General features: G+C 40.1%; 1 protein-coding gene across 1 annotated transcript; it reads right to left on the minus strand.

The window, feature by feature from the left end:
- Window positions 1–16,610: 16,610 nt before the first annotated feature.
- Window positions 16,611–26,187, minus strand: LOC113018522 (complement factor H-like). Its single transcript, XM_080291582.1, has 17 exons — window positions 26,030–26,187; window positions 25,719–25,913; window positions 25,340–25,445; window positions 25,110–25,186; window positions 24,798–24,989; window positions 23,926–24,108; window positions 23,592–23,786; window positions 23,283–23,465; window positions 22,552–22,719; window positions 21,620–21,787; window positions 21,093–21,284; window positions 20,813–21,001; window positions 20,268–20,429; window positions 19,761–19,946; window positions 19,158–19,337; window positions 17,951–18,130; window positions 16,611–16,933 (listed from the first exon to the last, which is right to left on the minus strand). Exons 1-17 carry the CDS (start codon window positions 26,097–26,099, stop codon window positions 16,743–16,745), a joined length of 2,817 nt encoding a protein of 938 aa, XP_080147708.1. The 5' UTR covers window positions 26,100–26,187; the 3' UTR covers window positions 16,611–16,742.
- Between the last annotated feature and the right edge of the window lie 421 nt (window positions 26,188–26,608).

The following is a 26,608-nucleotide window of genomic DNA, read 5'->3' on the forward strand; positions in this document are numbered from 1 at the left end:
CCAGGCAAAGACCCTGTATATCCCTCAAGCTATCGTCCAATATCCCTTATAAACGTAGACCTTAAAATAATCTGCAAAGCTCTCTCAAAGAGACTGGAGAAAATAACCCCCCTCTTAATTCATCCTGACCAAACTGGTTTCATAAAAGGTAGGCACTCATCAACAAATACACGTAGATTACTTAATTTGATAGACTACTCATACAGTAAAAACCTAGAAACTACAATATTCTCTTTAGACGCAGAAAAAGCATTCGACAGAGTTAACTGGAAATTTCTATTTGCAACTTTACACAAATTTGGTTTTGGATCCTCTTTCATAAACTGGTTAAAAATATTATATAATTCCCCAACAGCTTGTGTTAGAACAAATGACCAGACATCCTCCAGCTTCTGTCTCTTGAGGGGCACCAGGCAGGGATGCCCACTCTCCCCTTCACTGTTTGCAATTTTTATTGAACCACTAGCAGCAGCAATTAGACAGAATTCAGTAATTAAGGGCATAAAATGCAAGAACGTGGAACATAAAATCAGCCTTTATGCGGATGATGTGTTACTCTTTCTCCAAAATTCACAAACCAATATCTCTGGGGTGATTGAATTGATAAACTCTTTTGCAAGAATATCAGATTACTCAATTAACTGGTCAAAATCTACAGTTCTACCAATTAATTGCTCCCTCCATAATTCCTCTTCTACACCACTGCAATCGGGAAATATAAAATATTTAGGTATTAATGTTTCTCCCAAGCTTGCAGATCTAACTAAATTAAACCATATCCCACTTTTAAAGAAGGTAGAAGATGATCTGGCTAGATGGAAATGTCTACCCATATCACTCATGGGAAGGGTTGCCGCTATAAAAATGATGGTCTTACCAAAAATAAATTATTTATTCTCAATGATCCCAACTAAACCGCCACAAGATTGGTTCAGATCTCTAGATTCATGTATGTCCAAATTCCTTTGGAAAAATAAACCCCCACATATAAGCTTAAAAACACTACAAAAGACCAAGGATAAAGGAGGACTAGAACTGCCTAACTTTCAGCACTACTTCTTAGCCAACAGGCTTCAGTTTATCTCAGGATGGCTAAAACATACCCTCTTAGATGAACCTTGGCTAGATGTAGAACAAGCACTTTGCAATAATCTAGAGATCAGCTCAAACATCCAACGACATGAATGCTTTAAAAGCATCAACATCAGCGCTTCTCTGACAGCATGGTGGGAGTTTCTAAAATTGACAGCGTCTTCATTAATCCCATGCAAACGTACACCTATCTGGAACAACCCTGACATATTACAAAACAATAATATGATAAACTTTTCAGATTGGAGTGGTAAAGGAATCAAATATTTAGAACATATACTAGAAGGAACAGAATTTATTTCATTTGACAGACTAGTTACACAATATGGGATCAACAAGAAAAGATTTTTAGAATATCAACAAATTAAATCCATAGTAAAAAAGAAATTTAAACCGGGTCAAGTTGAACTACAAACACCACCAAGTGTGGTTCAATTTCTTACTCTTAAAACCCCCAAATTACTATCCAAAATATACAGAATGCTTTCTAAAACAGATGAATCAATATCACTTCCTATTGCAAAATGGGAAGCGGATTTATCAGTTAACTTAGACCTAAACTTCTGGTCTCAGATTTGCTTCAAAAACTTTCATCTAATTAGAAATCCCAGTCTTCAATTAATTCAATACAAAATATTACATAGAGTGCACTATACAGGTCATCGGATGTTCAAGATGGGCTTTACGTCTACCAACAACTGCTCACACTGCCAAACCAATTCACCGGACAATTATATCCACGCTCTTTGGTTCTGTCCACCAGTTCAGAAGTTTTGGCGCGAGATATGTGAAGACTTATCAAAGTGTCTGAAATGTAACATTCCAACTTCCCCCTTAGTGTGTTTGTTGGGCAGCTTAGATAATGTCACTTCAGAAAAGAATATCGCCCATATGGTTTTCACTGCCCTATGCATAGCCAAGAAAACAGTCCTCATGAACTGGAAAAATAAAAATAATCTTAACTCTAACCAATATAGAAATTATCTATTAGATTACATTAGTCTTGATACAGCCTCTGCCACCACATCAGATCAATTGCTCTGGGCTCCTTTGATCAGCTCCATCACCTAGTGGGGGTGGGGGGTCATAGTTTGGTCCCGCCTTCACTGTTGTGATTGGTGTGGGGGTAGGGACAGGCTTAGGGCGTCGGGGGGTTCCCCGGAGGCATTTTCCTTGGGGGGCTCAACCCGGGGTAGCGGTCATGTCCGGTTAGGGGCTCTGTTGGCTCTCAGGTGACTGTTTCCTCGCGGCTGCGTGCAGCGGGACTAGGGGAGGGTCTGTGCTGACGGACGTGGGTTACTGACCTGGTAGCCTGGCTGCCCCTGGGTGGGTCCGGGATGGGCGTGAGGTTCTGGGGGCGCTCCGTCTCTGGGCCGGGGCCCGGGCCGGGCCTCGGGGGCTTGGGTCCTGGTTGGTGTGTTGCCGGGGTTGTGGGCGGGTGGGTGCATGGGGGCCCAGCCCTGGAGCAGGGTGCCGCCGGTGCATCGAGCCACCTGGGGGGCTCTTCAACTGGTGGGGAAGATTGTCACATCTTGCAGGAGCTTTCCTCTCCTCAGGGGCTCTCTCTACAGGAGGGGGAGATACAGGAGAGGTGGAGGAAGATCTCAGCCTGGGTGTTTATTGTCTTATGTAGTCTGGAAGAAGAGTGGATGGTGGGGTGGGTGCAGTTTTCTCTGTGGTGGGGTTGGGTAGACTGTCCTGGGCTCTGTGGGGCCGGGAGGCGCTGCTGCGCTGGGCCCCGGTCTGGATGGGCCTGGGCCCCCTTTCCCTGGTGGGTCGCGGAGTATGGGGGTACCTACTGGGGTCAGCGGGGGAGCTGGCCCCAGGGAGGGGTCACTTGCCCCTCCCTTCCTTCCCTCCCCATCTCCAGCTGCCTCCCTCTTCCCGCTCCATCACAACCACCCACACATGCAGGACCTTGGAGTAGGGGTATGTCACCAGGGTGCAGAGGAGGCCACCCCCCCACCCCCCCTGTCCCCTTCTGGCTGCCCCTGCCTCAATTTTATCCCACAACTTAGACATTCACATTACTCACACTCTCATTACACATGCATATAGGATCTTGGGGGTGGGCACGATACACGGAATCCAAAGTACCATCAGGGTGTACACCCCACCCCTGGCGTCGTTGCCCACCTCTCAATGTTAAATACACGTAGACATTGAGGGCCAGCAGGAGGGACCATGCGCTTACCTGCTGCTCTCTGGCAGGTAGCTCCATGCCCTCCTGGGTTTTAAATGCACCTTAGAACACACATGCATCAACACTACAATGAGCGGGTGGAGGGAGGTTTGGAGTCTTCTCTCACCCCCATTCTCTGCGACCTGCTGGAGCAGGGGGGCTAGGAGGAGGAGTTGGCCGTCCGACTGCGGTCTGGAGTGTGGGGCCTCCCTGCTGCTGCGGAGTCGGGGCGGTCTGCCTCCCCCCACCGCAGGGAAAAGGGTAACACCACCTGGGTCTGGGTGCAGTTCCCCCCCTCCAGGGGCAAGGGTACCTAGACCCGGTTTGTAGAGTACGCTTGGGGAGTGTGATCGTGTGTACAGCGTCTCTTTATGTCTGTCTTCACGTTGGTTGAGTGTGGAGTAAGTGTATATGAGAGCATGAGGGTGGGAATGGATGTTTGTATATGTGTGTGCCTGTATTTCTGTGTCTATATGTCAGGTTGGGTGTCAGGCGCCACCTCTCTGGGGACATCTTAGGCCCTCCAAGGTATGGAGGCCTATCTCCCCCTACCACCACTTCCCCTGCCAGTGGCGGACTCCCTCAGACGTCGGTGCGTTGGTGGTTCTTTGTGTCCGGGGATGGGCGTCCAGGTACACACCAGCTCACTCCTTGGCGGCCGCTTATCGGGGCCTGCAGCCTGGGGCTCGCTCGGGCCACTTCGGAGGTGGGGTGCCCCCGGCCTCTCGGCCTGGGGCTCGGTCACTCAGGCATGGCTGGCTGCCGGCGGAGCTCACGGGCGCGTCACTGCAACTCCCCCTGGCTTCTGCTCCGCGGCTGCTGAGTGAGCCCTCATCTGGGACTCTCCTCAGCTCTTTCTGGGACAGTGGCGCGGCTGCCCCTCTGTTGGTCTTCCTTGGTCTCTTGTGTTCTGGGGGCCTCTGGATGTCTGGAGTTTTGATCTCCTCCATACCTGCTTCATGCCCTGGAGGACGGGGCTGTGGCCCCCCACACCCTCTAGCAGATCATTACATGAAGGAACCTTTTAAAAACAAGCGCGTCCATGCTCACAGGTGTACACACAGGTGATCACACCCACAAACTACACCCTTTTTGGCTCCTACCTCAAAGCACACTGTGTTCTGTTGATCTTACGTGCTGCACAATAATGTTTAATATTTAGTATTTACTGTCATATTCCCATATATCATTGTGATGCTGGTTATTCTATTACTCTTGTTCTCTTCTGCTTGTTTTCTTTTTTCTTTCTCAGCAGGTGACCCAGGTGATTGATATATGCATTTTTTATTTCTTTATTTCTTTTTTTCTGCCCATTCTGTTGGTTTTTGTTTTTTGCCCTTCTCCCCCATCCCTCTTCTCAGCTGTTTCTCTTTCCCTCTTTCTTTCTCCCCTTCTTTCCCCCAGTCAAGTCTGTCCCGTATTCAGTAAGTGAAAATAAAATAAACAATAAAAGGTGAATCAAATGGACCATTACGGCAAGGCTGGGATGGTCAATTTGGTAAAGTAAATCCGTTGGGCATCTTTCTTTGCCTTTAGACAACAATTCTGATGGCAAAAGAGCCAAACGGGACAGGCCAAAAAAAAATAAAAATAATAATATCTGCTTTATTTGTTTATTCAAATACTGCCATCTCCCACATCTAACTCATTCAAATCCCATTCTTCTAATTCTTCTTATTTTTATTATGAATAATAATTCCTAATGATGTTTTTTTTGTTCAAGGTCAGCTAAGTAAAAGCTGCGGTGCCCTTGTGCTCGAACACCGAATAAATAGTCCCTACCTTGCAACAATTAGCTTTATCAAGAAAAGCAGTATATCACAAATGAATGTGAACAATCACATTTATCCTGAACATTCTTACCTCTACATTTGTTAGAGCCATGCAGGCCATCTTCCCTAAAGATTGGAGTGAAACTTCCTTCAGAACCTCTCTTGCATTTATACTGGACACTATTATCTTTCTTTTATCCCAACTAAATTTTCACAATAATATTGTGAGTAGACTGGCTCTAATATGGTGCATTTCTTCTCTATGTGAGCACTCAGTATACTTAATATAACATGCATCGTTCATTTATTGACAGACAAGTTTTGAAAAGATGTGCAGTTATTCACAAGATTTTTTAAATTATATTTTTGCAAATACATGAAATGAAAGAAATAAAAGCAGAATTTGAAGAAAAACAAGCTACACCTCATAATACCTTGACAAAGTGGATTTGGTTTCCATCCATCTCTGGTGCATGTGGCCCAGGGAGCGCCATCTGTACTCCTGTAGTCTGATCCACATGTGTAACTGACAGAGTCGCCCAGTCTTTGTTGTTGCCCAGAATCACCCCAGTAATCCAAATACAGAGCTTGTGGATGGCTACATGTAACCTCTAGAAAGAGATATAGACTAACTAATAGGGGCAGATCATCTTCATGTATAAATGAACCGCTGCAAAGCAAGAAACCTTAACCTTGAAATATGTGTATAAAGCAGATGCAGTTTTATACCTTCACACACTGGTCTGATAGTCCAGTCTCCGTCATTTTTGCAAGTAGTCTCAGCGAAGGTGGTCTGAGTGTTCAGAATCCAGTATGCCTCCCCACATGTAACTCTTATCTTCTCACCGGGAGAAAACACACTTCTATAAGCAGGTTCATATGTGGTTCCTCTGAGTGGTGGAAGTGTCAGTTGACATTTTATTTCTGAAATTGTTGAAAGATGAGGCATTTTGACCATTAGTATGTTATAATAAAAGATGCAGTTTGTTAAATGAGATTTGAAGGGCAATTGTGAGTGTGACAGGAACAAACACACAGACACACACACACACACACACACGCACAATATAAACAAATTCCCCTCTTGCCCCCACGGTCATCTACTAAAGGCCTGGGTACTTGAGGGTCCTGCTCAGTGTCTTAGCTGTTCCTAGGACTGCGCGCTTCTAGACAGAGATCTCAGATGTTGTTCCTTGGATATGCTTGAGCCACTCGGCCAGCTATGGGGTCACTGCAGTGAGTGCTCCGATTACCGCTGGGACCACTGTTACCTTCACCCTCCACATCTTCTTGAGCTCTTCTCTGAGACCTCAGTACTTCTCCATCTACTTGTGTTCTTTCTTCTTGATGTTGCTGTCGTTCGGTATAGCTACATCTATTACTACAGCCGTCTTTCTCTGATTGTCCACTGCTACTATATCTGGTTGGTTAGCCATCACTAGTTTGTCTGTCTGTATCTGGAGGTCCCAGAAGCAGCTGGTTCATTTGTGCTGCCAGATGCTCATGGAGTGCCGTCAGCTTTTTCAGCAAGTAGTCATGAATCATGTTGGGGCCTGGTGAAGTCCAACTCTTCATTCTGGAGTTCTTCTCATGGATATTTACCTCTGTAATGATTACTGGACCCTGTTCAAGGAGGTTGCTGTGGTCTGTTCTTAGATCCACTAGCCACTGAGCATTGCTGTTATGGGTTGCCTCTTGCTCCCATATGCTCTTCCAGTACTGCTTTCTATCTCTCGGTTATGATTCTTCTGGCCAACACTGTGAACTTGGCAGTTCCCAAGGCCTCCTGTCTGCCACAAGAAAGATGATCACATCACATGCCTGAAACCTCCAGGGTGTGTCGCTCCTCCTGTCGCCCACCTGGAAACAGTGTTTACATTGCAATCTGCCTTTCATGGCTCTTTGGCCAGCATCTGTGACATTCAGTAGTAGCCTCATTGTTTTGACACACAAAACAAAACAAATAGCAGCAACCACACTACACACTCTAAACACATTAAATATTAAAAAACTGTTAAAATTGCTGTTCTCTCATTCACTGGCAAAAATGATTTATTATAATTCTGGTTTTACTTGGCCGATCAACACATTTTAAAAATTGGTATGCAGTTTGAAGTCCTCGCTTTTGACACAGGGTGAAATAAAAACTCAGCAATTGTGGGTCTTGCTGCCATATATTCTTAAATCAATCATGTGATTTAGACGCACCAGCATGTCTGGCAACTAGTGGGTTAAATGACTAAAATCCTTCCAGGTTTTCATGAGTTTTGCTTTCAGCCTTTTTCTCCATGGAGCCCGGCGTCTACATGAAAGTTTTATGTGGTTCTATTAAATTAAATAACGTGCATCGCCACTTTTGATTATAAATATTAAACATAAACAATAAAAATAAGAATCTATGTCAGCTGTATGATGTGATGACGTCTTTCATTTTGCATAAAACTATTCTTAAACAAATGTTGTTTCTGACACAACTCCAAAAAGGATTTGTGTCTTCTCCTGGGAGAGCTGAGTGAATGTGCAAAGCACTGCATTAAAATGAATAAATGTGTCATTGACTAATTAAAAGGCTGATTTCAATCCACTGTTTAAACATCTGTTTGTTACTGTAAACTATTATTAAGACAGAAACTAGTAATAAGACTTTCTTACCATTCTGCTGTAAAGATTCATTTGGATTCAGCCACAGGAGAAAAAGCCAAGAAAGGCCAAAGAGTCTCATTATTCAAATCAGGGATTGCTGTGTTCAGGAAATACTGCCTAAGAAGTCATTCACCTCCACACTTACACAGACTGAACTTTTTTACCACATGAATATGTGCATGCTGTGAAACTTACTCAGGGACACTGGCATTTAACCCTTCCACCTGACACACACACACACACACACACACACACGCACGCATGCACGCACACACACACACACACACACACACACACACACACACACAGTGTATTGTTAAAATCAATTATTTAGATTTATGTCTGTTTTCAATTGTTGGGTATAAATATAAGTATACTAAAATGTTTAATATTTATATCAATAAGTATTAGACAAAGTTATAGCACACTGCTGGCACACACAGAGTTGTTCTGCAATTTTTATGTGATTTGTTTACCATTGTCCTTGTCATTCATTTACATGTTTGTTCACGCAGCTCATGTCACTTCCAGTTAAGAAAAATCTTTAGTGGAAAGAGGACAAGGTCATTACATCAATAAATTTCCAAAAGAAAAGAGAAAAAAGACACATGCTCCATCCTCCTACTTTTTATTATATGGAAAATAATAATAATTATTTTTCAAAATAAATAATTGACAATTCAAATAATGAAACTGGCATTTAAACGGTTAAAATCCTGAAATACTGACTGAATGGTTTATCATTTGATAAGGGGTCAACTTTATTAGGTGAAGCAGAAAAGATATTGATCTATGAGTATTTTATGGCAGATTTTGTATAGATCTGCGTGAGGACAGAGCCAGAGATTTGAATGTGTTTTTCAACAGATTTGACACTGCAGTGAATGCTTACCCCTTCTGACTTACCTGTAGCCAGCCTACAATCCAAAGGTACACTACACTCTCCCTCTCTCCACCTTGCACCATATCCTCCTGTGAAAGTCCTGAGACCCCTCCCCCACCTATCACTTTCACTCATGCCCAGGTTTAAAGACAAATGAGAAGACTCCACTCAGGCAAGTCTAAGTAGGGTGAGTCCCTGTGTGCTCACGGCCCGTGCCCCCCAGCTTTGTGGAGTCTTTGATAAACTTTTCATGATGCCAACAGACTCAATAAATATAAATAATAAATATCTCATAATTAGCTTCACATATTTGTGTTTTATACTTTATTGCACATAGTTAATCATTGTAGAGTAGTATTAGAAGTAGATTGCTACACTCAGATACTAACAGACACAAATAGAGAGGAGCTCCCTTCTCTAACGAATTTGCGGGTTAGGGTCTGTCTCACTAGTGAAGGCACCAGAAGGTAAACATGGTCATAAATTTTGGGATTGGAGAAGCTCTTTCTCTCTTTCTGCAAGTCTGACCGAAAGCCACTTGAAGTGGCATCTCCAAATAAGGAGATGCTCAGAAAATTGCAGAGGAAGAAATGTGAGCCGACATCAGACCTAAGGCCACCCTAAACTGTTTCGACCAATCATGTTAACATTATCCTTATCAAACATAATAAAAAAATGTTTACTGCCTGGGTGCAGCAGCCCTTTGTCTCTGAGCCGGAGAGAGGAGGTCTATAGCGCCATGTAAAACCAGTTTTTGATAATAAATTGCGAAAACTTATAATTGGAGCATATTTGTCTTCTCTCTCACAAAAACCTCTACACATAGTAACCTATACTCGATGGTCACGATAAAGCCATTTTAACCACTGTATGTGGAAAAACTCACAATACATTGGACTAGTCATTAAATTTTCCTAGAAAAACAGTGAGCGGCTGCCTAACTAATCAATTGGTGTTAGCTGCAACGGCGGCCTCTGGAAATTACAACAAGGACTGCACTGGATTCAAGGTTGGAGACTTCGTTCTACAGTTTGCAGCTGCCTGGGAGGAGGCTTGCTGCTTTTCTTCCTGTGTGACAGACAGTGCGGCAGGGAAGAGGACTCCTCTTGGATTTGACCAGATTCCTCCTCAGAAGAGAGGTGCCAGTTTATCATTTTTTTTCAGGGCCACTGGCTCCCCCGACCACAGCGATCCAGGCCTGCAACCATATCGGACGTGGCGATTCTGGGTTGGTTTGTGTGTGTCTGTGTGTGTGGTGGTGGCCCATTAAACTAAAGTGGTGAATTAAATCACAAGTTACTTTGGGACTTTATTCTACTTATTCTATTTTCGAAACTGAAGGTGACTAATTGATTTAATTATTTTTTTTGCTTTTTACTCAGTTAACAAATTTAATTCAACTTGAAGATCTTGTTGCAATTGAATGTTTCCTATTCCCAGATAAGTTTTTAGTAAGTAGTTATTGTGTGATTAGAGTGGGAAAAGGGAAACACTGAACTTCCAAGCAAAGTGAGAAAAGCTTCTGAAAAGAAAGGGAACGCCTAAAAAAATTCTATGTATATAGAAACAGGAACCGATAACAAAATTAGCAGGTAAGATATAGCGATGGGAATTCCGGCTCGTTTTAGAGAACCGGCTCTTTTTAGTGAGCCGGTTCTCTAAAAAGAGCCAGATGTAACAGTGTTGGCTTCTTAGGGCTCCCAAGCGGCTCTTCAGGTTGTTTTGTTGTTTTAATTAATTTATTATCAACAATAGAATATTATGCACAAAATGAATTACAAATGTAAAAATGTTTTTTATTTATTTATATATGTTTATTATATAAATATGCTTTTATTTATTTACTCCACATAATATAATGAAATACAAAAAACAACTATTTACAGTTAAACTTTGAACTATTTAAATTTTCAGCTTTTTCTTTTAAACAAATTTAAAGTGAAACAACACAAAACACTGGAAACCACAACACAATAAAATATAGATTAAATTATGCAAAGCAAAAAGAAAAAACTGAAGACCCAGATCTTTAATTTAGGTAAAGGTTTGCATTCAGATGCATGATGCTGTAGATACTGCAGCAGAAGCAGCAGCAGCAGCAGCAGCAGCAGCAGTTGCAGTAGACACACTGGCACCTTCATTAATATCACACTCAACTGACTGTGTTTTATCTTCCCATTGCACTGATGGGTGGACAGTTCTCAGGTACCTGTGCAGTTTGTTTGTGAAGCCTATATGATATTCTTTTCTTGTAGACTCTACACTCTGCCTTTGTAATGTCAGTAGAATTGAAATGGTTCCAGATTTTGCATCACTCATTTTCTTTACTATACCTTTCTAATATTGTTTCTTGTTGTTGCCTCTGGCTCTCTCTCTCCCTCTGTTCATGTGCTAATGCTGCTATTAGTGTAACTATCGCCCCTCCCCCCTCTGCTCAGCACAAACAAAAAAACAAACACATATTGATCAGTGTGGCATGAAGCGAAAAAAGTGTGAGAGAAAGAAAAAAATAAAGCAGTTCCAAAAGCCGTTTTGTTCGCGACCGACCCATCACTAGTAAGATAAAGTAAAACGAACTCTAGGCGGGCCTAGCTACTTCAGGGTCGCTACATTAGGATGATTGGTTTTTGCTCTAGATTAAAGAATGGCAGTTGATCAAATTAATTTTCATCAATAATGCTTTTACCTCATCATTTGCATCAAACATTTGTTTTATCATTTACTGCACATAGTTATGTTTAGACTTCTACCCTCACCCACTAACAGGCATAAACAGAGAGAAGCCTTCTTTTCTGTGGAATGTGTGATGAGCAAGGTCTGCCTGAACTGGTGATGGCACCAGAAGGTACAAAACCTTGAGGCCCACTCTGCTAGAGGAAACTCGGCTGTTAATTTCTGGGGTTAGAGAAGCTCTTTCTCTCCCTTTTCTTTTCCTCGCTCCCTTCGCTATCTCTTTATGCAGATCTGAGCAGAGGGTAAGAGGTGGTTGCCATGGTAAAGGGAGCGTTGCCTGCAAGAGAGTCATCTCTAAATAAGGAGATCCAGAGAGGTGCAAAAGAAGAAACACAAGCTCATATCAGACCACCCTCAACTAGGGTTGCCAACTCCCCGAAAAATAAATAAGGGACACCTCGTGGCCAGGGCCGGGCGACCCAGTTGTCTTCACCCTTCCCAGTGTGGTGAATTTTTAGCTCTTTTTTTGTGTGAAATTATTTTTTTAACCATTTGACTTGAAGTTGATTTAAGTAGATGCATATTCTATTCTTTGTGATATGACCATATGTGAAACAAGTGATCATTTAGCCATTTATTTTTAGCTCAAAATGACAACATTAACACAGTAAAACAGGTCTCTTTCTTAAACTGTCATGCTTAACTTTTGAGAATATAAGTAAATCTTTCTTTAAAAGAACTCTGTCCTGCTTAACTTAAAATAATAGAAAACAATAGAAGGAAAAACATTCTTGTAACAGTGCACATTTAGTGCATTTAGTACAATTGGCTTCAGTTGAGGTATTATTTCAGACGCTCATCAGCTGCTCCTGTTTCTAAACCAGCTTGTTCCCATGATTATGCATCTTAACTCATCATCATTATTCATCTATGTATTACTTTTATGTATTAGTGATCTATTTGTTGTAATCATCTATCCTTGCAGTTGTTTATTACACAAAATAAATTATATTATCACACTTCTGGCCACATAGCGCTGATATTCACTGCACATGCCCATATTAACTTTTTCCAGCCAGGTGTTTTCCTTTTCCCATTCTTCCCTTTCTCTGAGGGGAACAAACATTGCTGCTCTAATGCTGGGCTCACACTGTGCGGTTTTTGGCCCATTTTGAGCCGATTTTTGAGTCGTGCGACCGTTTTGGTGATCGGACCGATTTTGGCCTTCATCGTGCATCGTGTAGTATACGTGGGGTAACGAGAAGTGATTAACACCTCACAACCAGCTCCCGATCATCAATCGCTCGTGAGGGTCTCACCGACTGCAGCCGCTCAAACTGCTCACGCGCAAACACGTAAACGTCGGTGAAAAACACGAAATAGCACAGCAGTGCAGCGTGTGATCTGGACACAAGCGATGGAGGCACAACTTGTAGAACTTTGGAAAGCTCATCCGAGCCTTTTCGATGTGGCATCACAAAATTATCACGACCACAACAACCGTGAAAATAGTTGGATCTACACTGCTGCTCAATCACAGCTGCCTGATCAATGTTTTTCATTAGCAATTTAGCAAAGTTGATGGTGGTGGTGTGCGTGTGTGTGTGAGTGAAAGACAGAGAGAGCGAGAGCGAGTGACAGATTTTCTGCTATAACCTTCATGTTATGGACGCACAGTGTGAGCTCTCAGGTCGCATCAGAGCATCGGGCGGTATAGTGTGAGACCCTGCATCGTGACCTACCAACTTCTAACCCCTGCGAGTCAATCGTGCAGTTTGAGCAGGAGCTGAATAATGTGACTGAAAAAAATCGCACAGTGTTTGCCCAGCATTAGGTTTACTGTCATCCGAGACTTGCACCGCAGTGTCGGCGTTGGTTTCCCTGTTGGCCGTGCTTCTTGTTGTGGTCATCTGTTGTCTTCCGGTATTTTCTCCGCAAGCGACCTTTCCTCGACCAATGAGATGAGCGGTAATCTGAATTGTCATACTCAAATTGTCATAAGTGTGCTGTCAGCTCATTGGTCACAAAGCAGGAGAGGGGCTGGGAATTATGTTTTCAAACAAAGCGTTAATTCCATTAACATTTATAGACTACTTTTGATTCTCACTGTATTACGGGACAAAGTGCGTCCCTTATTAGCTCAATACGGGACGTGTACTTTTGTTTCTAAATACGGGACGATTCCGTTTTTTAAGGGACGGTTGGCAACCCTATTCAGACCGGTCACATGATGTTAACCTGATGTTTCTGTGACATGCAATAAAAGTCTTTACATCCTGGGTGCTTTGTCTCTAAACCTCTTTGTCTCTAATAAAAAGTGAAATCTAATTATTTTGAGCATATTTGTCCTCACTCATGGAAAAAACCCAACACAACTGGAATAAGTGATCCTTTCTTATATTTATTTTTCTAAAGAATTAATGAGGATTTTTGACCTGTTTTAAAAAGCCTCTGTATAAATTGTATAATATTTAAGTAAGACTTTGAATTGGAAAATGATTTGCACTGTTTAGATTCTATTTGGTGTTATTTGGCAAGGTTTTGATGTGGGTCTAGTGGTATTTCCGTAGTTAAGGACAGATTTTATGTAACTGAATATGTTAATTGTTTAATAATTTATTATTGTTTAATAAAACATACATTAAACCCACAAATAAATGCAAAGTGGAAGCTAAAAATAACGAGAACGTCTGTCTCTAACAGTTTCTTTTCTCGGCTCTTGTAGTTATTCAATCAATCAATCAATCTTTATTTATAAAGCACTTTTCATACAGAAAAAATGTAGCACAAAGTGCTTTACATAGTTAAAAGCAGCCCACCCCACCCTCCAACTCACTCCCCACACTCTCAATACACATATATCCCCCCACCCCCACCCACACACACATACACACACGCGCACACTTAAAGAGTAAAAATTGGGCTGGGCTCGCATGAGCCAAGTGAGGAAACATTATAACAGGGAGCCGTCTGCACCGGGAGCCGGTCACAGACCGCAGCCTCCGGGCTGGGCACACAGCAGGAGGGAGGCCAAGGAGCCCCCCAACCAGGCTGAGAGGACCCCAGAGACCCAGCAGCCACGGTCAATAACAGCCCCGGTGCAGAGAGCGCCCTCCGAGGAAACACTGGAGATATGACGCAATACGATATATACAGGGTAAAATGATAAAATAAATAAGAACAGGATACAATATAAATATAAATATAAATAGAGTAAGAAGATTAAAAAATGAATAAGAATAAAATCAATAAATATTAGGTAAAGTCTAAATTAATAATAGAATAACAGGATAGAATAAATAAGCATAAAATAAATAAACGTTAGGTGAAAGCTAAATTAAAAAGGTGGGTCTTGAGCCTGTTCTTAAAAACATGTACGTTCTCTGCGGCCCTGAGCTCCTCCAGCAGGCTGTTCCACAGACGAGGACCATACCACTGAAAAGCTGCCTCTCCGTGAGTATGTGTCCTGACTTTAGGGACAATCAAAAGGCCAGTACCAGAGGACCTCAGGGTCCGCGAGGGTTCGTATGGTAAAAGCAGATCTGAGAGATAAGAAGGCCCAAGACCATTAAGACATTTAAAAACCAATAAAAGAACTTTAAAATAGATCCTGAAACACACGGGGAGCCAGTGCAGCGATTCTAAAACCGGTGTAATGTGGGCCCGCCCTCTGGTCTTTGTCAGCACACGAGCTGCCGAGTTTTGCAAGAGTTGTAAAGTTGAAATATTCTTCTTAGGAAGACCAGAGAGCAGGGCATTACAGTAATCAATGCGACTGGTAATAAAAGCATGCATCAGCATCTCCGTGTTGGCCCGATAGAGAATAGGGCGGACTCTGGCTATATTTTTTAGATGATAAAATCCAATTTTGGTTACATGTTTAACATGTGGGATAAAACCAAGCTCAGAGTCAAAAATAACACCCAGGTTTTTCACTTGTAGCGAAGGACATAGTGAAAATGCCTCTAATTTAGACAAGAGTTTCTCTCTCTGAGCCTCATGACCGACAATTAAAACTTCAGTTTTGTCCTGGTTAAGCTGTAAAAAGTTTTCTGCCATCCAAGATCTTATATCCAAGATACAGTTAAAAAGGGCATCCATTGGTCTGGTGTCATCAGGAGACACGGAGATGTACAGCTGCGTGTCATCAGCGTAACTGTGGAAGTTCACTCCATGCCTCCTGATGACACTGCCGAGAGGCAGCATATACAAATTAAAAAGTACAGGGCCTAGAACCGACCCTTGAGGCACACCACATGTCATTTTATGGATCTTAGAGGAGCATGTATCCATACTCACCATAAAAGTTCTGTCAGAGAGATATGAAGTGAACCAGTTGTGTACAGCACCAGAGAGGCCCACCATGTGTTTCAGTCTGTTTAAAAGAATAGCGTGGTCTACTGTATCAAAGGCTGCGCTTAGATCCAGTAGCACCAGGACTGAGAGCTTTTGGGAGTCCCATTATTATCGGTGCCATGATTTTCATTTCAAGCAGACTGTGCTGTTACTAATATGCTGATCATAAAATGACACACTGTCTCATCTCAGTGGAGTATGTGAGGAATAAAGAGCATGCGATACTACACAAACAGCTTGTATTGACATGTGTTATAACCTCAGGATAAAAATGCTCAGAAACTCAAGTGCCAGTTTTAGGACGTTTACTGACCACTTTTAGAAACAACCACAGCTAGTCGCACACATACAGGAAAACTGTCCCACCCATAACAATCCGGCAGGGAGAACCCTGAAAAACCTCTGAAGGTTCCAGGGTGCAACACCCCCAAACATACATTAACAGCAACACTGTCTATAACAACATGAATGCTCTTAAAGTGAAGTAATTTATTAGCCATCTCATGATAACTGGTTTTGTTGGGTCTGCCTATTTTGCAAACGCTCATATGGGTTGTATTTGACTGTAGGAAAAAATCTTTGTTTGAACCAGAAAACCTGTTAAATTAAAATTCCTGAAATAAATATAACTGAATTTTATTTTACAGCTCCAAACAATAACAGATTACAGCTTATATTATAGAGGAAAGTACACGTCAGGTGGATTTTTTTCCTTGTCTGAATGATTCTACATACAATGACCCAGAGAGAAGTTATGGAAACTCCAGAACGATCAAAAGGTTTTTATGACTGAACAAACATCAGCCAAGTCATGTTTTTATACAGATCATTTGATAACTCTTTAAATCAGATAGTTAGTATTCAAAATTCAGTTGCTGGGCAACCTTTATTAAATCATAAAATTCTCAGGCTAAGCCAAGTGAGGCATATAGGTTGTGAATTTGTGTTAGAAGATTTATGCAAGATAGATTTCACTCAGAAAACACGTAGTCGCTGAAAACAGACTCAGTCAGCATTTATTAGCTTTTATTGAAATGACCACATACAGCACTGGTACTTCACTGGTCTAAGTCTTTATTCTGCTCTTCAATTATTGACACATTAGTGCCCTCGTGTTTATCTAGTCTTGTACATAAAAGCATTATTGGCAAGTCGGCAAATGTATCACACCATGTTCACACTTCTGACGCATTCTCAGTGTCCCAACGGGTCTTCCTCTGGTACACGTAAACTCGATTTCATCACCATGTTCTGAATACAGTTTATCATCTCTTGAAAATCTGAACTGAATATTATGTCTGTTCATGTCGTCTCTATTCACAGTGCAGGCTTCTGTAAGACATAAAAGATAAACAGTCTTTTAATGTTAGTAAAATACATGAATGTACAGAATATTGTGTTCTGTAAAGGACTCTGTGGCTACAAATAAAATTGATTTTCTCCTGCCTAATTCTAAATTGTGGTCAAACGCTGGAATGGTACACAGATGATCTACTGTTGCTGTTGCTCTTGTGGGGTGATTACATTCACTGTTAATTTTATGTAATATTTCTGTGACTATTTTACATGCTGAAGTCCTGTCCATCCCAGCCTGACTCCTCTCAGCCTCACTACAGTACTAGGCACTTTAATACCCACCTGCACAATGTACATTTTTCAGATGTTTCAATTTGAAATTTCCAGATTGTCTTATTTTATTTAATTCACTTTTATGGTTATATGTATATATGTTCTCTCTTTTTGCATGTACATAATGTTCTCTCTCTCTTTTTGCACAGTTGAGGAGCGTGTCAGGATACATTTCACTGCGTGGTGTGCTCGTATAACTATGCGTGTGACAAGGGCTCTGTACTATAATTCAACTTCATCATGTCTATTTTATAATATCACCTGAAGTCAACAGGAAAAAAATTAAAGAAGGTCTTACTGGAGCTCATCATGGAAAAACATAAAAAATGTTTGTCAGTAAACTTCAGACCCTACTATCCACACAGTGAGAAATGATTTTGTACCTGTTGATTTCTTATGTCAAACACAACATGCTCCAAAAAATCTATCACAGTGTTTTAAATGCGTGCGGTGTACACCACCACAGTGGACTTTAAACTGAACATTTAAGATGTTTATTGAAGGGCTTCAACAAAGTAATGCATTCACTGTTTGTGAGTAACATATTTAATTTCATATTTTATACATAGTTTCTCATCTTGAGAGGCTCACAAGCAGTCGTGTATATTTGTGTATATATGGGTCACACCTCTGGAATTAAACAAAATTAAAAAACAGAAACCAAAATGACTTTTTACGTTTCTCTTCACAGAATGAAATATAAAGAAAACTTTTACTTACGGAGGCATCTAATCTCTCCAGTCCATTCACCACGATTACATGTTTTGAACGGTCCACCCTTCATGACGTAATAACGCTGACAGATATATTCAACCTTTTCATTATGTTGGTACAGCTGTTTAGTACTTGTTTTGGTGTCTCCATCTGAAAGAGGTGGTGGCCTCCCACAACCCTGGGCACCTGCAAAAGTGTGAGCAATGGAGAAAAAAAAGGTTTAGACAACATTTAGTCACAAAAATTTTTTAGTCACGTTTTTATGTTCATATACCGTCACATATTATTTTACATTTCAGGTGAAGTTTTCATCATGCAATCCGAGTGCAGATCACAGCCTTTAAGACTGCTTTGTCATCCTATATATGTAGTTCTGTTATGCTTAGAAAGCGGTCAGCACTCTTTGTAACTAATGATAAACTGTGTTGTACTGGTATCAAACTCATGTTGCTGTTGAAATGATCTGCTTCTTTGATATATTCATCTACTGCCCTCTCCCACATCTTACAGATCCTATCCTTTTAATTGTTTTAATCATTTTATTGTGAAAAAACAATTTTTTTTTTTAAAGTTCAAACTCTTCTATGGTTCGTGTGTGCTCATCAGGTTCTCACATTTCCTCTGACATGTCCATAGCATGTTGTATTTCCCTGTTCCTCCATGTAACCCATGTTAACTGGTGATGAAATGTGTGATGTCTGTGGCAATGATAGAGGGCCACTTAAAAACACTGAAATCGTGAAAAGGCAAACCTGACATTAAATCTCTCAAAGTGTGACTTTGGGCAGACTGCAATAGTGTATCTAGGAGAAGTAGTGGGTGGTGAACAAGTGAAACCCATCCACTTAAGAACTGAAGCCATTGTGATGTTCTCAGAGCTGCAGCACAGTTTGGGGATGGTGGGTTATTACAGAGGTTTCTATAAAAACGAATTCTTCTTGTTCGTATTAATATTATTATTTAATGATATAACTGCAACTAACCCTGAAGTCTACATTGTGGTGTGTTCAGGTATAATCTTAAATGCACCACATTTCAAACAGTTTTGAGCTACTGTCTGTGTTAGTGAAAACAACTTTTCAGCGTCACACTTAACCAACTTCTCAGATTTAATAAACTTCTCAAACTGGTTCCAGCGGCCCTCCACTGGCTGTTTGTTTACTTAGAACATATTTAAAAACTTTGTGTGCAACAAAAGGGAAATGTAACTCACGGCGGCATCTCATCTCTCCAACCCAATCACCATCGACACAGGTTTTGAACGGCCCACCCTCCATGCTGTAGTCTCTGTCACACACATATTCGACCTTTTCATTGTGTCTGTACGTGTTTCTAGTCACTGTTTTGGTCTGTCCACCTGAAAGATGTGGTGGCGTCCTACATTGCTGGGCAGCTAAAAATTGTGGGCAATAACAGAGGAAAAACCAACATTAGATAATATTTTGTCACAATAATCACATTTTCACTCTGACCTGCTGTCATGCATCATTTTTCATTTGAAGTGAAATATTTGTCATACACCCTGTGCATCACTCTCCTTTACCTTAACACTGTGTGGCCATGTGTGACAAAGAATTAACCAGAAACAATGTTCACACAAACTAATTAGCACAAGAGCAGATCAGGCAGAGGACATTTTACTGATAACCTGAAATGTGTTTTTGCCTCAAAACAAACTATTAATTTCTGGTTTAAAGTGTGTGTAACTTACACTCCTACACACGACACCCCAAGAAATACCAAAAACAGCAATAGCAATCTTTTTCCATCCTTTGTACTGATAAACAGTAAGATCACAAGAGGACAAGTGTTGTACCTTCACATGTGGGACGAGGATTGCTCCACTGTCCATTTTCCAAACATTCAAGCGTTGCATTCCCTTTGATGATGTGATTACTGTTTTCACAAGCAAATGTTAAATGTTGTCCTTTTTTCATTTGATCGTCTGTTACATCTGTGGTGATTGTTAGACCTGCTGGTGTTTCAGGGACTCTACATTTCTCTGTTTTGAAAAAGAGAATCTGTTTTATTGTGAGGTTTACATTATAAACATGAAACCAAATCAGATTCAAAGTAATAAGACACTTTCTCACTACATTTTCAAACTAAGCAAGTTTTCCCTTTAAATATTTATTATTAATAGGCATTCAGTTTCTCATTGCTGTAATTAAGAAGTAATAAATGTCCAGTCTTTTAAGAAGTCAGAAAAGAATGGTAATTATTTTAAAAGTGATTAAAGGGAAGAATAATTGTCTAAACCTACAAACTGCACCACATGGGGGTGTTTGTATGAAAACTGCATTTTTTTTTTATGTCTCCTTACCTTCACATTCTATTGCTTTAGCCCACTTGCCATGTTGGCACGTTGCAGTGCCAATAATTCCTGCTCTATTCTTACACTGATATTCAATGATCTCTCCAGTCATGTATTTCTTTTTCTCTGCTCTGAAGTCCAGAGACTCATCCATAAGCTGGTCACAGTACACTGAAAATACATAATAGTATTGTCAATATTATATACATTGTTACATACATTATTGATTTGACCAATAGTGCTGAAAATGAAGATAACGGCAGGTGTGTAAACCGAGGTACACATGCAGACTGTTCTAAGGCAAAAAAACAAAAACCAAACTAAAACAGTATATTTAAGGTCAGTTAAAGATTGTGCCTTTGGTACAGTGTTGGGTTATATTATTTCCATTGTTTCGTCCCTCAAAGGACTACAGTCTTTCTCTACCCTTAATGAAGGGTGGGGAAAGAAAGATGAATAAAGATGAAATATGTCAGCAGGCAGAATGACAGACAGCAGTGTTTTTAACAGTTTTAAAGCTTATTCACAGCAATATTTTATTTTTATGTACGTACGTATACACTGAATATTGAGCTCCTTCCATTCCCCAGCTGTGCATTTAAGTGTGGCGTTCCCCTCTATTGTGTACTTATCACGACACTGATAAGTTACTTCAGAGCCAGATGGGTATTGCTTCCGATAACAAGTTGTATTAATAACAGCATTTTCAACTTTGGGTGGAGGGCTGCAGTTATCATGATTAGCTGTAAGACATCACAACATGTACACTATTAATTTACACTCTGTAATCTTTTCATAAAAACATGCATCAAAATAATGCTTGAGGTGACTCACATTTACAGATATCATCAAGTGATCCATTTAAATCCCATCGTCCGTCACGACAGGTTAATTCCTCAATCTTAGCAGAGTATCCTTCATTGCAATCAATGAATATCATTTCTTGGGTCTGTCCGTGTTGTTCAGTACTCCCTAGTATTCCTTCCCCATTAGGAATCTCAGGAGCTTCTCGACACTTTTGTTCCTCTAAGGTGGATATGATTACAAACAATCAGGCAAAATATTACAGATGGATGAAATCCATTTCCATATTTAAAAATGTGATCAGAATAAGCAATGGAAGAAACTCTGTATGAATGCACTTATTGTAAGATATTACAGAAAATATTTTCACACCAGTTTTCTTAAACATAACTGCAGATAAAACTCAAATGTTAAAAAGATGTTTAAAACAGATTTCAAAACTTATATTTTTCTACCTAAACATTTTATACTCCCCATCTTGACATTGGTATTGAACAAGTCACTGTGTTTGCTTCAAGCTAATAACAGAAGATACTTTAATTAGAAACTTTAATTACCAATACAGCTTTCAACTCCAGACCAAACACCGTGCACACATGTGGCTTCACCCCACCAGCCTTTGCTGAGAGGTTTGTAACCATCCTCACACCTGAAGTAAAGTTTGTCACCATGTTGCCAAACTTTAAGTCTGCGGTCAAAACTCGTTGTTGGACATCCTGTTATAGCTATCAGAAAGACAGATATTACATTTAGATATTATCACAGAGCAGTCAGAATACATTCTTGTGTTATTAGTAGTGATTCATAGATAACATTATTCAACTATCTTTGGACTAGGCTTAAATATCCTTAATACTACTGAATAGACTGTGTAATGTCTGTTATTAAGTGACTAGCATTGAATCCTGCTGACTTTGGCAAACCTCCATTTCGTGTGCAGACTCAGGGAAGCAGAGGGAGCTCTTTGATAAGAGTAACATGCATTGCTTCACAAAAGAAAAATGTTTGTGGAGCTCATCAAGGAATCTAAAGACAAAGATAGACTAAAGATAGACTTCTGTCAGAGGGCCCGGTGGCGCCAGTGTCCGGCAGCCTCGCCTCTGTCAGTGCGCCCCAGGGTGGCTATGGCTACAATGTAGGTTGCAATCACCAGTGTGTGAATGTGTGTGTGAATGGGTGGATGACTGAATGTGTAAAGTGCTTTGGTGTCCTTACGGACTAGTAAAGCGCTATACAAATACAGATCATTTACCATTCTGTAAAACCAGATGCTTTTCTGCAAGTTCCCCGATTTGAGAGAATTCATGTTGACTGAACTTTCATATTAGCTTCACTTTTCAGTCCTGAAAGCAATGCTCACCTTTTATATACAGTTTATACATTTGTCTTTTGTCATCAGTTGTTTACAACATTTATATTTGTCATGAAAAACAGTAGTCCTTGAATAACTGAATAAATGTATCCTTTTAAGTTTATTGCATTTTCTTACCTGTACATTCATTAGACCTATGCCAGCCATCTTCTCTACAGGTTAGAGTGAAACTTCCTTCATAACCTCTCCTGCAGTTATACTGGACACGATCGTTGTACCTGTATTCAGCCTGAATTTTTCCAGTAATATCTGCATTATTAAACTGTTGCCTCCTGCATTTTATCTCTGAAAGGAACAAAACCACATTTATTAAGCTTCTGCATTTACTTTGATTCAGATAATTTTGTCATGTAAAACATTCAGATACTTTCATATAATCTTTTAAGTAAAAGCAGCAGCTCCCCAGTGTAAATGTGATTCCATTTAACAGTTCTGTATTTTATATTTGAATATGTTCAGTCAAAGGACAAGAAAAATGTTCAGTTGTGGATTCAACATCCAGCTGAAAGTTGTTGTGGCAGTAGAAATGTTTCTTGCAGTTTGTACAGAAAATAGTATCCAGTGAGTATTTGTACACTCTTTCGGTTAGTGCTTGGTTAGTACACAAATAAACAAAAAAATGAATGTTATTACCATTTTCTCTCACTATGAACTATCACACAGAGTCTCTAAAATTTATATTGCTGGTTCGTAAGATTTTACTCTATGACTGAATGATCCTTTGAGGCTTCTGTTTGACCAAAGACACTCTGCAGTTCTCTCCTGTTTTCTCAAATATGGACTAATATTAAAGAAATTAAAAAGATCATGTCAGAATTAGAAGAAAAGTGAACTAAACTCCACCATACCTTCACAAAGTGGATTTGGTTCCCATCCATCTCTGGTGCATGTGGCCCGAGTGACGCCATCTTTCCTCTTGGATCCTGATATACATGTGTACCTGACAGTATCACCCAATTTCTTTGTCTCATCACGCCAAGACGCCTCCCAGCGGGACAAAAGTCTATCTTGTGGACGGATACATGTAACCTCTGTAAAGAAAGAAAGACTGGATAATCTTCAAAAAATTGTTCATCATCCTCATGGCTGATTGAACTACATGAAAGCAAAGAACAGTGAGCTTAGAATATGTGTCTAAAGCTTTTGTAGTTTTATACCTTGACATACTGGTCTAACAGACCACTGTCCATCCTCATTGCAAGTAGTCTCAACTGAGCGCGTGTGGGTTCTCCAAATCCAGGATCTCTCCTCACATGTAACTGTTACCTTTTCACCAGGTGAAAACCTACTTCTATGAGCAGGTTCATATGTGGTTCCTTGGAGTGGTGGCAGTGTCAGCTCACATTTTATTTCTGCATATGATGGGAAATGCAGCACATGAGTTAGTGTGTTGTACCAAGACAGAGCAATACCATAACATCCAAACATCCAGCTCCAGATCTCACTAGTCAGTGGCATTTAATGTATAAACTGTATGTAATTTATGTTTACCTTCACATTCAGGTGTGGGGATCCACTCTGCTCTGTCTCCTGTCTTTGTGCACCTTGAAGGTAATTCTTGAGCACGTTTATGTTGAAGATTGCATTCAAAGTTTAGGATTTCACGTTCATTGTACTCTTTGATATCTCCAAGTACAAAACCATTTTCAATCCTCGGTGGTTCACATTTTACAACTGTTGAAGGATAAAGTCAGAGTCAGGAATAAAACTACAGCAACTGCTCATAGAAAGGTACATAAAAGGTAACTGCTGATTAACCTGTTGTGAAAGGAAGCTTTTTTGATGAAGTAGAAAAGTGAAAGTGATCAAACAAGCAAAGCAGCTGCAATGTTTTTCTCATTAATTACAATTGTAGGCCAATTTTATGATGTTGTTCGTGTTTTTTTGTTTTAGTTTGAAGCTGATATTTTTGGACTTACTATGTCCATAGCAGTGGTGCCTTTATTTTAACCAAATAGGCAAATATTCCCCCAAACTATCTAAACTTAAGTACAAAAATTGTTTTGTTTTTTTTGCCCTAAATGTATTCTGTTTTCATTTTCTATTCCTGTACCTTTAGTACAAATAAACTAATTTTGTATGCAAGTGATAATTATTTAATTCTAAATTTTGACCTAAATAAAATACAGCATTACACATGGCACATACATTTGTGTGACACATTTAACACCATTTTAGTTATAAAATAGTGTTAAATATGTCACAACTATTACGAAACTAATTGTTTCATAATAGCTCAAAATTGAATATACAATATAGAGTTGCTCCTCTATTCTCTTTTAGGGGGTTGGTGATTTGGGTGTTACTACCTAATTACTCGAGAACAAAGTAATAGTAACAATAGTAAGCCAGCTTCACTTTACCTTCACATGTTGGATTGCCGTCCTCCAAACCTTTCCAGTCTCCATTTTCATCACAATAAATTTCTCTTGCCCCTTTCATAATGTGATTGCTGGACTTGCAGCTAAATCGAACTACATTGCCGTAGGTAGCTTCTTCTGCATCTCCCATCACGTTCACATTGTTGGGAACATTAATTGATGGACACTGCTGAGCTGGAGTGAAAAACATTAGGAAAAAACCCCTCAAAGTCAGACAAAAACATAAACACAGGTTGCTATTTCTTTCTACGTGTATATTACTGATTGCATAATTTCATTTATATCAGCTCCTACCTTCACAGACGGGGATAACACCATCCCAGCCTTCTGCCATACAACGTCGGAAGTTTGTCCGACTGACCATTTGAAATCTGAATCAGGTTTATAATAGAGAATTCATGAAGATGACTAAAAGAAAAGCCAAATGTACAGATAATATGCACAGAGCATGCATAATTATTCAGATTAAGAAACACAAAACAAATAAAATCACAAGGAAAATGTGATTAAAATTATTATGATACCCTTTGTGGCAGGTGTATACAACTTCTGAGCCAAAGACAAAATCGTCCCCCTTTCTAAGTTGAAAATCGGCAAACTGGGCATCGCCAGGATGACCACATGATCTCGCTTAAAGCAAATAAGACAAAATGTGGGTAAAAGTACAACAGAGAAAAGTGGAATTTGCTGTACATTTCATAAAAGTACACTACATATTGTTCAGCATTGCAGTCTGTGATATGAATTTTCGAGCAATAACTCAAACAAGCTAATGATGTTTATGCTGCTTTGGTAAGGCAAGTTCGAGTAAGCAAAACATATGCAAATACAGCAAGACATATATGCAAGTGTTAACTGGTTATACTGGAAAAAGATGATATTCATAAGTGAATGTTAACTTACGTTGACAATTAGTGCCTCTGTGTTGCCATTTTCCCTCTACACAGAGCAGCTTGAAAAAGCCACTGTAGCCCACATTGCAGCCCACTTTCACTTGTCTCCCACCTGGGTAACTGGCCTGCATACCACTTATGTCAAAATTGCCATCGTAGAGAGGATACTTTTTAAAATCTTCAAGGGTACATGCTCCTGGATTATCTGGATAGCGGTAAATAAAAATCAGCATACATGATTTTTGTGTTTATTTCAACATCAAAATATCGTGTAATTAAAATGAGAAGATCATAGAAATCACCCGAAGTACTGGGTCTTACCTTGGCTTTTCACAAAGGTCAGTGTATGCATCCACAAAAGTAGGATACAGCTTGTGGTTGTTACATGCATTTTATCTTCGCTAGCCTCATTCACCAAACAGAACTAAAGACTGGAGACTCAAAGGCTGTTGTACACTAGAGGAGCTTGGATTTCACAGGGAAAGAAGAGATTGCTCAATGATTTACAAAAGGCTGTCCTTGCCTCCAAATATGACCATACCCATACGGAAAAGAAATAGTAAAAACTTATATGTGATTACTCATGAAAGTGGCCACTTTCATGAGAAAATCATATAAGGCTTACATGATTTACTCATGAAAGTGGCCACTTTCGCATTACTTTCATACATTGTTTTAGTAAGTATCCAAAACATACAAGTTTCATTATATAATTTTTCAAGGGATCTTATATCTGTTTTCACACTTATATGCTTGTCATACAAGTTTCACACAAGACAGATACAAACTTTATAAGATTTATATATATCTTTTCCATATGGGTAGGCTCGCTGGGAAAAAACCCCAAAAACAAACAAACACTTAAAACACCCCCCCCCCCCCCCACACACACACACACAG

The sequence above is a fragment of the Astatotilapia calliptera genome, chromosome 17 (genome assembly GCF_964374335.1).
Source record: "Astatotilapia calliptera chromosome 17, fAstCal68.1, whole genome shotgun sequence".
NCBI lineage: Eukaryota > Metazoa > Chordata > Actinopteri > Cichliformes > Cichlidae > Astatotilapia > Astatotilapia calliptera.

What these genes read in the sequence shown, in the direction of transcription:
- LOC113018522 (XM_080291582.1), bottom strand. Translation starts at nt 26,099, where the DNA reads ATGCATGTAACAACCACAAGCTGTATCCTACTTTTGTGGATGCATACA. An exon ending in CGGCAATCCAACATGTGAAG is followed by an intron (nt 24,109 to 24,797) that starts GTAAAGTGAAGC and finishes ATCCTTCAACAG; the next exon opens with TTGTAAAATGTGAACCACCG. An exon ending in TCCTCGTCCCACATGTGAAG is followed by an intron (nt 19,338 to 19,760) that starts GTACAACACTTG and finishes CACAATTTTTAG; the next exon opens with CTGCCCAGCAATGTAGGACG.